The 15,042-nt window shown below is 36.4% G+C and overlaps 3 protein-coding genes across 3 annotated transcripts in view; all 3 read left to right on the top strand.

The window, feature by feature from the left end:
- The first annotated feature begins 1,112 nt into the window (after nucleotides 1–1,112).
- Nucleotides 1,113–7,502, top strand: LOC136829027 (uncharacterized). Its single transcript, XM_067087416.1, has 4 exons — nucleotides 1,113–1,217; nucleotides 2,752–2,907; nucleotides 4,373–4,469; nucleotides 7,355–7,502. The coding sequence occupies exons 1-4, from the start codon at nucleotides 1,130–1,132 to the stop codon at nucleotides 7,500–7,502; spliced, it is 489 nt and encodes a 162-aa protein (XP_066943517.1). The 5' UTR covers nucleotides 1,113–1,129.
- A 225-nt stretch (nucleotides 7,503–7,727) lies between these two features.
- Nucleotides 7,728–14,209, top strand: LOC136828651 (uncharacterized). The gene is made up of 5 exons (XM_067086694.1): nucleotides 7,728–7,964; nucleotides 9,609–9,768; nucleotides 10,836–10,929; nucleotides 13,046–13,251; nucleotides 14,074–14,209. The coding sequence occupies exons 1-5, from the start codon at nucleotides 7,867–7,869 to the stop codon at nucleotides 14,170–14,172; spliced, it is 657 nt and encodes a 218-aa protein (XP_066942795.1). The 5' UTR covers nucleotides 7,728–7,866; the 3' UTR covers nucleotides 14,173–14,209.
- Nucleotides 14,210–14,453: 244 nt separating this feature from the next.
- Nucleotides 14,454–15,042, top strand: part of LOC136828648 (carbohydrate sulfotransferase 11-like) — a 46,929-nt gene continuing 46,340 nt past the window's right edge. Inside the window, exon 1 of the mRNA XM_067086690.1 lies at nucleotides 14,454–14,588. The gene's annotated coding sequence lies outside the window, so the exon portion shown is untranslated. The remainder of the gene's footprint in view (nucleotides 14,589–15,042) is intronic.

The following is a 15,042-nucleotide window of genomic DNA, read 5'->3' as shown; positions in this document are numbered from 1 at the left end:
AGTTGCAGTGGTCTCCTGATAATATAAAATTGAATATAAGCGGCTTAATTTTATTCTGAAATAATTAAAGAATTTTCTGAAAATTTTGGGCTCATTGGCAGCCATTATGACTTGAGAAGACTCACACATTCACAATACACTTTCGAGACACAACATAGACAACGGTTGAGGCATGGGTTGCTTGCTGAATTCTCTCAGCGAAGGGAGGCAGAGAAACGGAAATTTACCACGATGATATGCATTAAGGCTCGTGATTAATTAAGGGGTGTTCACGCGCAATTTAGGATATCGTTTTGGGACCGGGACAATTTGCAGGTTGGTGCTGTTTCGTGAAAAAAGACTTCAAAGTCGAATTATTAGGCTACCTACGAAACTTGGGCAGTTGACGGGCCTGGTTTACATCTAAATAGGTGCTAAATGTCACTATTCATACTTCCTTCGCAATCAGAAACAGTATTGGTGTCGCCAAAAAAATTACTTTGCAAGTAACAATTCGCGTAACCATTGATTGAGTTTAGATAATAAATTTCCCTATTTTTAACATATATTGACCTTGATTAATAGTTTTAACTCCGCTCTTGTTTGTTTCTCATTAGCTGACTTTACTTATGCTGAATATCATTCCTGTTGATTCCAATAGTATTAATCGAAGGGAAATTTTTTTATGTTAACGTTTAGTCATACTGACGTGCACTATAACTTTCAGTGGTATCGACTTTCAGTCAGTACGACCAACATTTAATATCTTAAAATCAAGCTGGCTTTCCTATACGCTTACTTTTAATCACGCTAACTTTAATTCATACCAGTGTTTAATCATTCCAATTTTGATTCATACGCTTTTAATCAAGCTGACTTCTATTAATACCAGCTTCTAATCTTTCATCATACTAACTTTTATTCGAGCAGAATTTCATTCAAAACAACTTCAAGTTATGCTAACTTTTTTCATACTAAATTTTGGTCATGGAAACTATCATTCATAAGAATTCATAATCATTCGAACTTTCATTTATGCCACCTTTTGATCATCCTAACTTCCTTTCGTATTAACTTTCAGTCATGCTTCCATACTTCATACTAATTTCGTATCATGCTGAAATGTAATCCGACCGACCTGTCTTTCCAGATGTCTCGTGAGCGCCGCCAGAGCGCGGCTTCTTCAGGGTTGTCTGACATCACCAGCGCTCCAGCCATCACCGAGGATGAGATCAAGGGTGAGTCAACTGACAAGTCAGTTTTCTGTTCGAGTATGGAGAGAAGCAGCGAAGCCTTCGGGTTACAGTTTTGTTATGTGGAAGAGACGTTAGAGTCCTGGGTCTCATTGTGATCCATTGTTTCTCGCAATGGATTCCTAAATGGTCTTTCCCAAATGGTCTTTTCGCGCTTAACCCTCCATAGTTGCCCGGGCAAGGTCGGCGTGAGGGCAGAATCCACTTCCTGATCCCCCAAAATTAATTTCGAGACAGAAGAGATAATAGAGAATGAGATTTAGAAATTCATTATTCCAGCTCAAAGAAGAAGCGAGACTACTTTTTGTTTAACTACTGGAGTCTCTGAAGGCAATAAAAAATAAGTTACCGTAATCAAAATGAAAGATGCAAAAACATTTGTAAAAGCGACTGCTAGAGAACTGTTTCAATTACATATCAAACGCCACTTCCAATACAATGTTTTCAGTTACTTGATCTACGACTTCATTGCTGCAGTAAAAAAAAAAGAACATAAGAACTTGGAGCGTTTTCCTTTTAAAGAAGGATTGTTATTTGTTTCAGATACGGAGCATTATAAAGTATGAACCTTTTAAATGAAAAGATTACTGCGTCGTTGTTTAAAGTGAGATAGTTTTGCGATTAAATTTGTGCTGCTTAAAAGCTATATGGAAGATGACAATAGGTGTTGCTACAGTTATAATAATAATAATAATAACAACAACAACAACAATAATAATAATAATAATAATAATAATAATAATAATAATAATAATAATAATAATAATAATAATACTATTTGCATACTATAAATGGGGTGAGAACTGAATTATACATAATAGTGGTTGGAGTGTTTAAAGTGTTTGAGATAGTTCAGTCATGTAGGGAGAATGGGCGACGATAGGGTGGTGAAACACCTTTACAGTTCAGATGTGTTAAAAGGGAGAAGAGGAAGACTTACAAGGGGCTGGAGAGAAGTGAGATGAAGGAGGCATTGGAAGGAAGGGCTTTAATGCCAAGAAAGTGCTTGTGATATGACGATCAGTTTTCTACACTCGCATACTTAGAAGCGCTATCATTCCTGGCGTAATTACCTTCGGCTTATGTACGTTTTTGTGTTCCTAACCACCACTTTAGAAAATTGGGACAAAAGGAAATATGCCCTCATTTTTAGGGAAGTCGCTGATAAAGCTGCTGAGAGGCACTCTGGTTATTTAATTTATGTGTCCAAGATATTAAACTATTTGAGCAGAATCAGGTGGTCTTTTTTTAATCTTAACTTTTTATCGTAGAAATAACAATAATCTTGCTTCTTGGAGGTCAATAATAAAGAAAGGGTCCGCCCAGTGTTTATTTTCTGCCCCACTTAGTTTTCTTTCTTTTCTTATCTCGTTCGATGTCTGTGTACGACACTGGAAATGTTGAAAAAAAAAGGTTATCAGCATTTTAAGAAAATTGCTAGCATGAAAAAAGGCTGAAGTTGAACTTCTCAGCACATTCCAGAATACCGTATCCACTGACCCTCTGTTTTCCTCCACAGGCATGACCTTGGAACAGCTGGAATGTGCAGCTGAGGAGCTCCAGAATTTATGTTCCTGTTTGCAGGCTGAGGTAGACCTTTATTCCAGGTACCTCAGCAGTCAAGTCATTCCTGACAATCAGGCTCCAAGCACGCTCGCCCCGACCAGCCTTTCAGGTAGGATGGAAATGTTCACTTCAATCCTTTAGTTTCATAAAGGTATAAAGTTTGTGATGACCGATAACATTAGGTCGTTGTCCCTGACAGAGAGTGGCTTTAGAGATGAACAACGTAACTGTTCCTTTAATGGGTCACTCCATACTTTAAATGCTGGATGATAGTTTACTATAATATTATATATATATATATATATATATATATATATATATATATATATATATATATATATATATATATATACATATATATATACACATACATACATACTACATACATACATACTTATGTGTGTGTGCGTACGCGTACGTGCATACGTGCTAACAAACGTAATACACTAGCTTTATAAATAGCTTATTTAATTTTTCTGCCGACTTGAAAAGGCAATATGATCGTTATGTTCTAACATACAATACCATCGTACGCTTGACAGTTGTTATGAAACGGTCTCTTTCTGTTAAGTATGTAACTTTACGTTTTTATATTTTTAATATTAATGAGCAGTTTAACAAACTGTTAATCGTAAACTTGTCCAACAGTGTGTAGAAGAGAAGTAAAATAAAATGGCTGGGAACGAGAGAGAAATTAGGCCCTCGCCTTAATCGCTCCCATGGCTTCTTTGTTCGTTTCTTACCAGGCACTCTCCCTCTTTCTTTCTTAGCAGCAGTGGCGTAACTAATGGGGATGTGCGGGGCGGTCCGCCCTGGGGGCCGGCACTCTGGCATCTTTTGAGCAGGTCTGGTCTGGCATAATTTTAAATTTACTAATCCGTTGGACTTTGATGTTGTTATTAGCGAATAGCTTCTAACAAAGCTCGTAGGATTTCGTTATAAATCTGCTGTGTTGTTTTTTGTTTTAGCTTTATGAAATAAACTAAATGATTGAGATGTTAAGGCTTCAAATGTGCTTTTAATTTTCCCCACTTTAGTACTTTTTAGCACGGGGATGGGGCGGCACTTTCAGAGTCCGCCTCGGGAGCCACTAACGTTAGTTACGCCACTACTTAGCAGTAAAATAACTAGATCACTGACCTCGAATTTTGGGACAAACTGAATGACATTTGACATGAACACATACAACTGCTTATCCTAGTAAGAAGTCTTCTAAAAAGGAGACATGTCTTTGAACGATGGACACCACGATTAATTACCCTGCCAGATGGCTATGTCTGCCACCTGACTCCCATTGTCCCTCTTAAAACCTTATTCTCATATCAACAAATTGGACAATGCCATCCAGTGCATGTTCTCTTGAGTAGAATCTCTGTGAAAGAGTAAAAAAGAAAAAAAAAACGGAAAATCAAACTACAAGCAGGTTGAATAAGATTAGGAGATCTTTCAGACTGAAATTACATACTTAAGTCTAGTACGATCTGTGTTGCTCTTCGGACATGAATCGTAGTATTACAGTGATAGTGTATTTTAGAAATTTAGTCAGTCTAAAAACGCTATTACTTATTTTTCAGAGTCTGGTACAACTACTCCTACCCTGTCGTCCCTTGACGTGCGAGGTCTGTGGCACGGCCAGATCATCACTAGAGGAAGAACACAGCACCGAGTAAAGTAAGCTAAGCGACGGAATGACGAAAAGACGAAAAGTATTTATTGGCATTTGTTGTAACTCTCTTCTGTTTTATCCATTAAGCAGTGTAGCTGATCCTGGAGATTTCTTTCATCCTTTCCTGGAAGGGGTTACTCTATATGCCAAAGTCCAGGTGACCAACTTTTTCACTAAATCACAGGCTAATGACACATGTCGTTTAACGCAAATCTCTTGGACCAGCCATGAGAGAGTGTGAATAACTCGGTAATCTGGTTGAACTGTATTCGAATATTGATAACATTAATAATAAGGACAATAAACTGTCAGTCACGAAGGTTACGTAACTCCATACCATATAATATTTCAGCTTGCTACTTCTTCGGCCATTTCAAGATTTTACCCATTTCATACGAACATGTAGTTTAGTTATTGACTCATTCAGTTAAAGGACCTGACGTATTGAATGAAACTACTTCTTTCGACCTTATCAGTCCCACTGTGTAGCTGGGTCGGCCACTCGGGTCAACTTTCTCCATCTGTTTCTATTCCTTGCACCTTCTTCCCCCAGTCCCACCTCACCCATATCCCTCACTACCACATCCATCCATCTGATCTGCTGATACCCCACTCTCCTCCTCCCCATCACTGGCATGTTCTTAGCTCTCTTGATTGGTTCCACCTCCTCTCTTCTTATTACTTGGCCGTAGTATCTCAGACGAGCTTCCCTATCCTTCTCCTTTACATTACATATACCAAACATTCTTCCTTTATCTTGACTCTCCCTCCTTTCCAGTAGTGAAATTCCAGCAATCCATCTCACCATCCTCATCTCAGTTCATTCCAACAGTCCTTCCTCTTTCCTCTTAAGTGCCCAAGTTTCTGCCCCCACATAATAGTACAGGCCTGATAACTGCCGTATAAATCTCCATTTGAGTCTGAATGGCATTTTCTTGGCCAAAACAACTCCAGTTACTTCTCTCCATTTTTGCCACGCTTCTTTCACTCTGTGTCTCACTGCTTTCTCACTACCTCCCTCCTCTGTTATTATTGATCCCAAGTTGTTGAACTCATTGTTCTGTTTTAGCACTGTACCTTCTTCCACTTGAATGTTTACTGCTTCATGTCCTTCTTTACTACTAATCATTAACTCTGTCTTTCCAATGTTCACTTTCAATCCTTTCGTTTCCAGGGCTCCTTGCCATGTTAAAAACCTTTCTTGCAGTTCTTCTTTTATGTCTGCTATAATGACTAAATCATCAGCAAACATCAGTTCACACAGTTCTTCGTTGTTCCTTAATTCTGATCTCAAAGTGTCTATAACGACGAGGAACAAAAATGGACTCAGAGCTGATACCTGGTGGAGGCCAACCTCCACAGGGAATGCCTCAGTCTCCCCATATTTTGTCTGTTTACTGGTTCTTGGCCTCTCATATATCATCTTCACTAACCTTACCAACTTCTCCGGTACTCCTCTCTTTCTCTAACACAAATGAACTACTTTTCTTGGTACCCTGTCATATGCCTTTTCAAGATCCACAAAACACATGTAAACTTTCCTGTTTCCTTCTAAATACTTCTCTTGGACTTGTCTTACTATGAAAATAGAATCCACTGTGCTCCTTCCTTTCATAAACCCAAAGTGCTGCTCATGTATATCTATCAACTCTCTCAACCTTCCTTCTGCTATTCTTTCTAGTATCTTGAATACATGCTCCAAAAGCTTTATTCCTTTGTAGTTCCCACAGTTTAACACGTCTCCATTTTGCTTTCCTGAAAAAAAAAAAACTATTGTGCCGGCTTTGTCTGTCCGTCCGCACTTTTTCTGTCCGCCCTCCGATCTTAAAAACTACTGAGGCTTGAGGGCTGCAAATTGGTATGTTGATCATCCACCCTCCAGTCATCAAAAATACCAAATTGCAGCACTCTAGTCTTAATAGTTTTTATTTTATTTAAGGTTAAAGTTAGCAATAATCGTGCTTCTGGCAACGTAACAACACACTCTCTTAGCTTAACGTGTTGAATGCAACGTAACGTTGGTAAATTATGATAATTTTACGAATATACTTTTAGAAACATATATTCGCAAGTCTCCATAAGCTTCATTATCCTCATCGCCGTTGTACAGTATCTTCCTAACCTTCGACAATTCTCTCGCACCTAATGTCATCGAAGAAATAACGTATAGCCCCCTCCACTTATGTGAACCCTGGTAACTGCTTCTTTACCTCCCCATATTTTCATTACTGCTGAATTTTGCTTTAATTAGTGCCACATTAGCTGACTTTTGCTCATCCTCACGCTTAAATGAATGTAGTGTAAACGCGGTGAAATAAATCTGGAGTCATTTATGAGAGATCTTTCAGAAGTCGGTTGTTTTAGAGCTTTGTCTGCAAAGGCTTTAAAACGCATTTATAAGAAATCGATGGGTCACTGATCCCGTGCAAATACCTATTAGATTCATTTACTATTTCTTATGTGTTGTCGTCTTTTGATAGTTGTGTTTCCTGTTGTAACGCCAGGTAATAGTGATAGGTAGACAGAAGCAAACACAATAGAAATAAAGAGAATAGGGTTGAATTATTTGCTCATTCTATTGACCACTGAAGGCGTTCTTGTTCACTTGTTGAAGTTCATTCAAACTGGAAAAAGGTACGCTATCATCTGTACAGTACACATGCAAGTTATCTCGACATTCCCCGTCATTTATTTAATTTTTTACTTACATAGCATTTCGTTACTATTTATTTATTTGTTCCGTTAGCATGACAAATCAAAACCTGCCTTGATTAAGTGAGCCAAATCAAGAGTATGACAAACCGAATCTTTTTATTTTTTTTTTTTTTTACAAATAACAGATTAATCTTATGTATACAATGATAAATTAATATTTATTTATTTACTGTAGGTTGAGTAACAAGGAGAAGTATCGTCTATGGCAAAGGGAGCTGGAAATAGTCCTAGCTAACCGAAGGAAGCAAGGAAGGCTCTGGGAACGGCAGTTGCACAAATGCCAGGCGAGTACTTACTTATTAAGCGAGAGGAATCAAAAGTAATCTAGAACGAGTAAAGGAGCCGTTTCATAGGCAATTCCTGCTTACAACTACTACTTCATTCTTGTTCTGAATTCGGAAGACTATAATTATAAGTGATTTCAGTTGATATCTGTTAATGAGCGAAGTGGTCATTGATCATTTTCCAATATAATTTTACACTGGAATATCTATTATATAAAATTATAGGATGACTATAATTGCAGCATTAATGACAAATATTTCTATAGGTTTCGTTCAGAATTTTATAACATCTAGATTTCTGGGTAAGAAAAGTATAAAGATTATCAAATCAGAATTCTCAAAAGCGTTGTTATGACGAACACAGGTCTCGACGCTGCAAGCAGAGGCGCACAGAGCGTCGGTTATGAAAGCTCAGATGGAACTGCAGAAGATGGCCACCGGCTATGAAGACATCTCTCCCGACAACTTCAATGTGCGGATAACATTTCAGCAGTTGCTGGGGTAAATTGGTCAAAGCTTTGTCAAGAGAACGTGCCGGCACTAGCGGATCCGGGGTAGGGGGGCGGGCAACAGGGCACGTGCCCCCCGCCATGAAAAATAATGACAAAATAATATTGAAGATTCAGATAACAGTAACAGAAATGAGAAATGTAAAAATGGAAAAAATAAAAATATATATTATATAAATTAGATATATACGTATATATTATATACATATATACATATATACATTCATATATATATATATATATATATATATATATATATATATATATATATGTATGTATAATGGTAAAATTGGTGGGCCCCATGAAATTTTTCTGGATCCGCTAGTGCGTGCCGGGCATCTTTCGGCCAAACTTCGCACGAAGTAGACAGTATTGTGCCAAATTAAGGTTCTGAATATCCACAAGAGACTAACTTTCCACTGTTAGTTATTACAGTCAACGACCCTTTGTTTAGCGCGACCTTGGAGGCGATGATGAAAAGCAAAATAAATAATAAAAAAAACTTTCTGTTTACCTGGCGCAAAGTTTGATAACTCAAGGATAAATGATGTCTGAGAACGACTAAACATCGTACGCCTTTATTTCGGATTTCAATGTCACCCTGTGCTGTCTTTAGATAGCACCATTCTTGTCTTGTTTTTCCAAAATGCCTTTCATTGTGCAGTTGCTTCAGCTTCCAATATTTTGTTAATTTTCATATCTTTAAAATTTTTATACCATTTTTGTTATTTCGAGGCCCATCCCGTCGATCTTTCCCTCTCAAGACGGAGCGCATTACTGATATATATATATATATATATATATATATATATATATATATATATATATATATATATATATATATATATATATATATATATATATATATATATATATATATATATATATATATATATATTTATATATATATATATATATATATATATATATATATATTTATATATATATATATACTCTATATATAAATATATATATAGAGTATATATATATGTATAAATATAATAAATATATATATATATATATAAATATATATATTTATATATATATATATACTCTATATATAAATATATATATAAGTATATATATATATGTATAAATATATATATATATATATATATATATATATATATATATATATATATATATTACACACTATATATACATATTCTTTTCGTTTTAACAATTTTTCCCATTTTTATATGGGGTAAGTGATAATGATATATATATATATATATATATATATATATATATATATATATATATATATATATATATATATATATATATATATATATATATATATATATATAAGTAATGCGCGCTCCGTCTTGAGAGGGAAAGATCGACGGGATGGACCTCGAAATAAAATAAATTAAATAAAAACTTTAAAGATATGAGAATTGTCGTTTTTATTAAATTGTACAACTAAGAAAAAAAACAGGAAGAACGTAGTTGCTCCCGCAGAAAAGTATCCAAGGATTTCCCTTCTTGCATGACGCAAAGTAGTCTTCTAAATGATTCAGTAACCTCAGACAGAATCGGCGGAAACTGGCATTATTGAAATGAACAGGAAAATCTGATCTAATCGGTTTACTCTCACGGCGCCAGAAAATAATCTAACTGTAATTTCCCCAAGGTTCATGGAGGACCAAGTGCGAAAAGGCCTGAAGCAGGTGTCTCAGGTGTGGGTGCAAGTGTCGGTGAAGAAGACTGAGTTGGGCAAACTGAGAACGAAGGCAGAAGGGATTGATTCCGGCGACGCCGATGTAAGCGCCGACATAACGAACGCTTCTCAGGTGAGTAGAACGAGAATCGGCCGTTGAACTAATAACCATTAAATTTTTTTCGACCCATGAATATGATCGAGTCTTTGTCAAGTTAAAATCAGCTTAGAGCGCAAAGACATTACCAGTCTAAAAAGGACAGTTGCCAAGCGGAAAGGTTCCTAACCTTTTTAAGCTGACCAGCACCTGACGGTTTTCTTGGTAGTTATGAGAGCATCACCATAGTTTTGGAGATTTGAAATCAGTCCAGTGAATAGGATTTATTTTAAATCCTACAAAACTGTAGATTACCTGCACAGAAGATTAACAAACTAGAAATGTTTAAACTCAGATGATTTAATAGGACGTTTTTAATATTTATCAAACTTGCATATCATAAAGGTCCATATATATATATCGATATATTAGGGCATACACAGGTAATATGTTTGCCTCGTAAGGTTACTTATAATTAAGTACATTGAATTTGTTTTAATTTTGGTTGATAAACTTTGTGGTAAATTTGTAGAAGACATTTTATGTTACCTCCAGTTCTTACAGGTAAAGCGAGCTTCCCAAAAGAACTATGAGCAAGTCATTGTAACTCTCATATTGGACGTTTGCTTTTATATCCGTGATCCCATACAGCACATAATATACTTGCTCTTAGCATGTTTTGTTATTAAAAGTTTTTTAATACGAATTGAAAATAGCAAAGTAAAACCAGTAATTTTCTTTGGAAAACATATAATGTAAGTTTTGAAAGAAGTATCTACTAACCAAATGATTCATATAGAAAAATGTTACAGATTCTTTTGAACATAGGCATTACACCTCTCATACGGTGCAGTACAGATGTTTTCCTCTTCAAACAATATCGCTCTGCAGGGGTTCGAAAGAAATTTTACCTTCCGCTTTGATACCCTTGAGCATACACATTAATTATGCAATCTATGGATACGTCACTGACTGATTTTTTACTACCATTTCATTTCACTGAATGACTTCACATTCTTTAAACTGTCTAATCCATCATAAGAACGCACCTTTTGACTTATTGGCGGTATAGTTACTTTATATTGTTGCTTACATCATTTCAGGTGACATACCTGAAGAAGAGATTAGACCACGAGGAAATCAAAACTCGGCTGGAGAACAACAGTAAGGTGCTGGGAGACCTTAGAGGAAAATTAGGTAAGTCTTCCCGTATGTCTGTCTTTCTGTCTGTTTGCTCAACGACACAAGACCGTCACCTCCTCTTCTGTCTCTCTCTCTCTCTCTCTCTCTCTCTCTCTCTCTCTCTCTCTCTCTCTCTCTCGTACACACATTGTTTACTATCTTCTTGTCATGGTTGCTTTAGGTTGAGTCAGTCTTGTTCTGGTACGGGTTCTTGCTCCTAGAGCAGCCCGTAACTGGATTAATATGTAGAAGAGGAAGAGGTTCTGACTCAACGACAGGAAAAGGAAAAAAAAATGAGAGAGAGGCTGTGACCCCTTTAAGCCTTACGGTTCCCATCAGTTGGCGGGAAGGCGTTATGGTAGCGAATCCAGTCAAGCGGCAGAGTAATGTGAGAGAAGGGGATGAGATTTAGGGCGAGAGAAGAATGGAGGACTTCTGCAGGAGCCTCGATCTTATTTTCTCCTAGGCCTATGCATGTTTGCAATGACATTCACTGAATCATACTGTATATTCCGCATAACTTCTTTACTCCTCAGTGTCAACATTTGACAAATGGAATACTGTTTCTACTGGAAAGTCTTTATAACCATAGGGGCAAGGTCTGTAGATTACCCTATATTTATAGACCTTGCATAGGGCATTCAGCACTGTCGACTATTAATTCTAGGTTCCCTTAACTGCAAGTAGTAGTAATCTCAAAAGACTCATTTACCAACTCTGATCTGTAATTGTCTATTTCCGACTGACAGTTTGAGATATTAACATTTGTATTCTTGATTAGCAATTGTAGCGACTCTTTATTCACACAACGAAAGCTTTGCAACTATTTAAATTGCCACAAACTCTGTCATCGTTTTTCAAACTCACGTTCCTTCTCGTGTGGTCATATCTTAGACAGAACTAGCTGGTCAGCACATGACATCTGTCACGTATGCAATCGTAACATAACCAGACAGCTTCTTTACATCTGGAACTTTCTGCTACAACATCGCCCAAATCATCTCCCCCTCATGATAAACATTACAGATCGTTATTATTGATTTCAGCATCCTGATCTTTTTTGAAACAGTATCTTCTACAATGTTACGTATCCTAGTCACTGCGTTATCTCTACACCTTCCAGAACCAAAATTATCTACATAGCCATTAGCAGCAGACATCGTATCAATAATGAAAATATCTTTAAGTGCATCAACAACCTCATTTTCCTCAGGGATTTTAACTGAACCCTGCGCAGACCACATAACCAACAAACTCCTTATCTTATCTTTATACAAACAAAATATTTATATATATATATATATATATATATATATATATATATATATATATATATATATATATATGAAATAAAACATACACATACATAAATACAAGCACAGTCACACACATTGAGTATCTTTCTTGTTCACAGACAAAATCTCTGTCTCTGTCTCTCTCTCTCTCTCTAACATTACCTAATTAGTAGCTACTTACTTTCAGCTCGGTGTTCAAGTTATCATGAAGAACAAATGGAGTTACCCCTGTCTAATACTAAGCGTGATTTTTTATTCATGTCCCGTCGTCTCACTAAGCCACGTCCCTGATATCATCCTCCCCCATTCTTCCAGAGCTCTGCACAGCTCTTACAGAGTGACAGAGATATATTGGTGATTAATGTGTAACAAGAAGGCCTCTTAATACACAATCCTTACATAATATTAGTTGTGAAATGCTACATTTCACAACTATATTACCGTTTGTGATATTTTTGTAGTGGTCAAACATAATAAAATAATTTTATTAATAAAAATAATAATCACGTTCTGAGACTGCAAACCTCAGCCAGGGCTTAGCAATCAATATATACGATGCAAAGTTTGAGCAGTTCACCCCCCGAAAAAGTCCCATTCCTCCAAAAGTTGCGTTCCTATCTCTCCCCAAATCCAATTACTTGTTGCCAGTCCAAATATTTTTTCCAAAATTTTCACCAAAGGTGAAATTTTGGTGAAATATTGGTAAAATACTAATGTAGCTTTTTGGGTCATCGTACAAAGCTTAGTGTTCATGCTGTAGGTAATTATTGTTATTGTTGCTAATAATTATAATTACTATTATTACTGGTGATACTAATAATATTTCTAATCACCAGAACGCGAAAGGAGAACAGCCCTTCGCTTGGACGATGAAAACAAAAGAGTGAAAACTTATCTAGGAGAACTGAAGAGTTTGACTGCGTTCTTAAAAGCAGAAATCCGGAAGCAAGAAACAGCCTCGGCCAGGATACAGAAACATCTCCAGCAGGAGGACTCGAGAACTGTGAGGAAGATGAAGACTCTTCAGAAAGGAAAGGAGCAGGTAATTCGATCACGGCTTTTGCTTAGATGATAAAGAGACGCAGGTTTAAAAGACAAATATTTTAAATGGCAATAAAAAAAAGTTTTGTGCGTTACTTTAGAAGGGAGACACTTGAACTTAAAACAAGTAAACAATAATTAAAACAATTTGATACATTACTATGAAAAGATTAATGTTGTCCAAATGGTGATTGTGGTTAGCGTGTCTTCAATGCCTCACTCATAGACAATGACTTCTAAACATGGATTTCAATATTTTGTTTTGATATGATGTTGATCTTGAATAAGTTTTTAACATTCAGACTTATCTGTCAAATGCAGGTAGAGATATTTTTTGGCTAACGGCAAACGGAAAACATGAATATTAGAATGCAATATAGACGAAAATGTTAAAGAGTTGCCAATGGATTTACAAATCAGTTAATTAATATATAATGCTAAGTAACCGAGAAAGGCTCAGAAAAGAGACATGAAGTACTATTATAAATAAAAGTTACTATTATAATTGTATAAATCATCCGTTCATTTAAATGCTAATGTCCTTTATTTTGCTCCGATGTGGATCTTTATTATTAATCATTTGTTTTTGTTTTAAAAAAAGTTAAACTGTGCCCATTTCGCGACACCGTATACAATATAGGACGGATTTTTTGTATAACTGAGTTGCCTTCATTTACAAATACTTTCCATTTGCAAGGAATCACGGCGCTTAAGCAATAAACGCAACTTGCAATACACAGAACACATCGTTATTTATAAGCGTCTAAGTAAATAGTCTACTTTCATTTGTATTTTGGCCTTATTTGCTTCTGTTTGTTTCTAGGTCATGACAGTAGAGCAATACTTGAAGCTCAGCGCTGAAGTCGACAGGCTGAACCACGAAGTTCAAAGATGGAGGAAGAAGAATCAAACTCTGTGCTAAAGTATAAGGAAAGGAGAGACAGAGTTCATTGATTCTAGTTCTTCTCCAAGAAGGGGAAAGAGATTCCATGTTAAGAGTTCAGAGCGACAGGTTTGCGACTATGGGCTAGCAACCAAATCCACTGACCACCATCTACCCACGGCGCCTTTCAAGGGAAACTGCGTCCACTTGCAAAACTAATAAGATATGTTTATGTACGTATACTCAACAACAAAGAGCGGCTATGAAGAGGGAATAGAATGCCACATTCAAACTCTATCTGCTGAAACTAGGATGAATTCTCTGTGAAGAAAACTTGCACAACATTAGTAATAACATCAGCAATGTGTTGATCACCGACACGCACATGGCGCCATCTAATTGCATCTCACATGCACTCTGCACCAAGCGCTTTCGCTCGAGACTTCAGGACATAGGTTGGTTACTTTAGATTAGGTCGCCCTCATGCCAGCAAGGGCTCTTGCCCCAAGGTAAGTATTGTAAGACATGTAAGAGAGCATCGTGCATGATGTGGACCCTCTGGACTATAGCCAACCGACAGAGACGACCAAACATTTTGCTGCTAGCAATTATAGCAAAAACAATACTTCGTCCCTAATTAAAGAGACATGAGGAATTACAAAACAGTTTCCCTTTATTTCCTCCATATAGATACGGGCAATTACTAAAAACAATTTTCATTCAGTTCTTTCATGTAAACGCTTCACATCTATAAGTATAGGAGATATAAAACAGCACTTTACCTTCACATCTTCAATGTTATTGAAAAGATGCATTCCTTTATCATAAAAATTAGTAATCACTTAAAATACGTTGCTTTATTCAGTTCTACATTTGATATAAGGTAATATTTTACCCTTATACGCTATT

Source organism: Macrobrachium rosenbergii, chromosome 43 (assembly GCF_040412425.1).
Source record: "Macrobrachium rosenbergii isolate ZJJX-2024 chromosome 43, ASM4041242v1, whole genome shotgun sequence".
NCBI classification, from domain to species: domain Eukaryota; kingdom Metazoa; phylum Arthropoda; class Malacostraca; order Decapoda; family Palaemonidae; genus Macrobrachium; species Macrobrachium rosenbergii.
The sequence above is the reverse complement of the archived record's forward strand: the minus strand, read 5'-3'. Positions and strand labels throughout refer to the sequence as shown.

What these genes read in the sequence shown, in the direction of transcription:
- LOC136829027 (XM_067087416.1), top strand. Translation starts at nt 1,130, where the DNA reads ATGTCTCGTGAGCGCCGCCAGAGCGCGGCTTCTTCAGGGTTGTCTGAC. An exon ending in CACCGAGGATGAGATCAAGG is followed by an intron (nt 1,218 to 2,751) that starts GTGAGTCAACTG and finishes TTTCCTCCACAG; the next exon opens with GCATGACCTTGGAACAGCTG. An exon ending in AGAACACAGCACCGAGTAAA is followed by an intron (nt 4,470 to 7,354) that starts GTAAGCTAAGCG and finishes TATTTACTGTAG; the next exon opens with GTTGAGTAACAAGGAGAAGT.
- LOC136828651 (XM_067086694.1), top strand. Translation starts at nt 7,867, where the DNA reads ATGAAAGCTCAGATGGAACTGCAGAAGATGGCCACCGGCTATGAAGAC. An exon ending in ACATTTCAGCAGTTGCTGGG is followed by an intron (nt 7,965 to 9,608) that starts GTAAATTGGTCA and finishes AATTTCCCCAAG; the next exon opens with GTTCATGGAGGACCAAGTGC. An exon ending in TTCAGAAAGGAAAGGAGCAG is followed by an intron (nt 13,252 to 14,073) that starts GTAATTCGATCA and finishes GTTTGTTTCTAG; the next exon opens with GTCATGACAGTAGAGCAATA.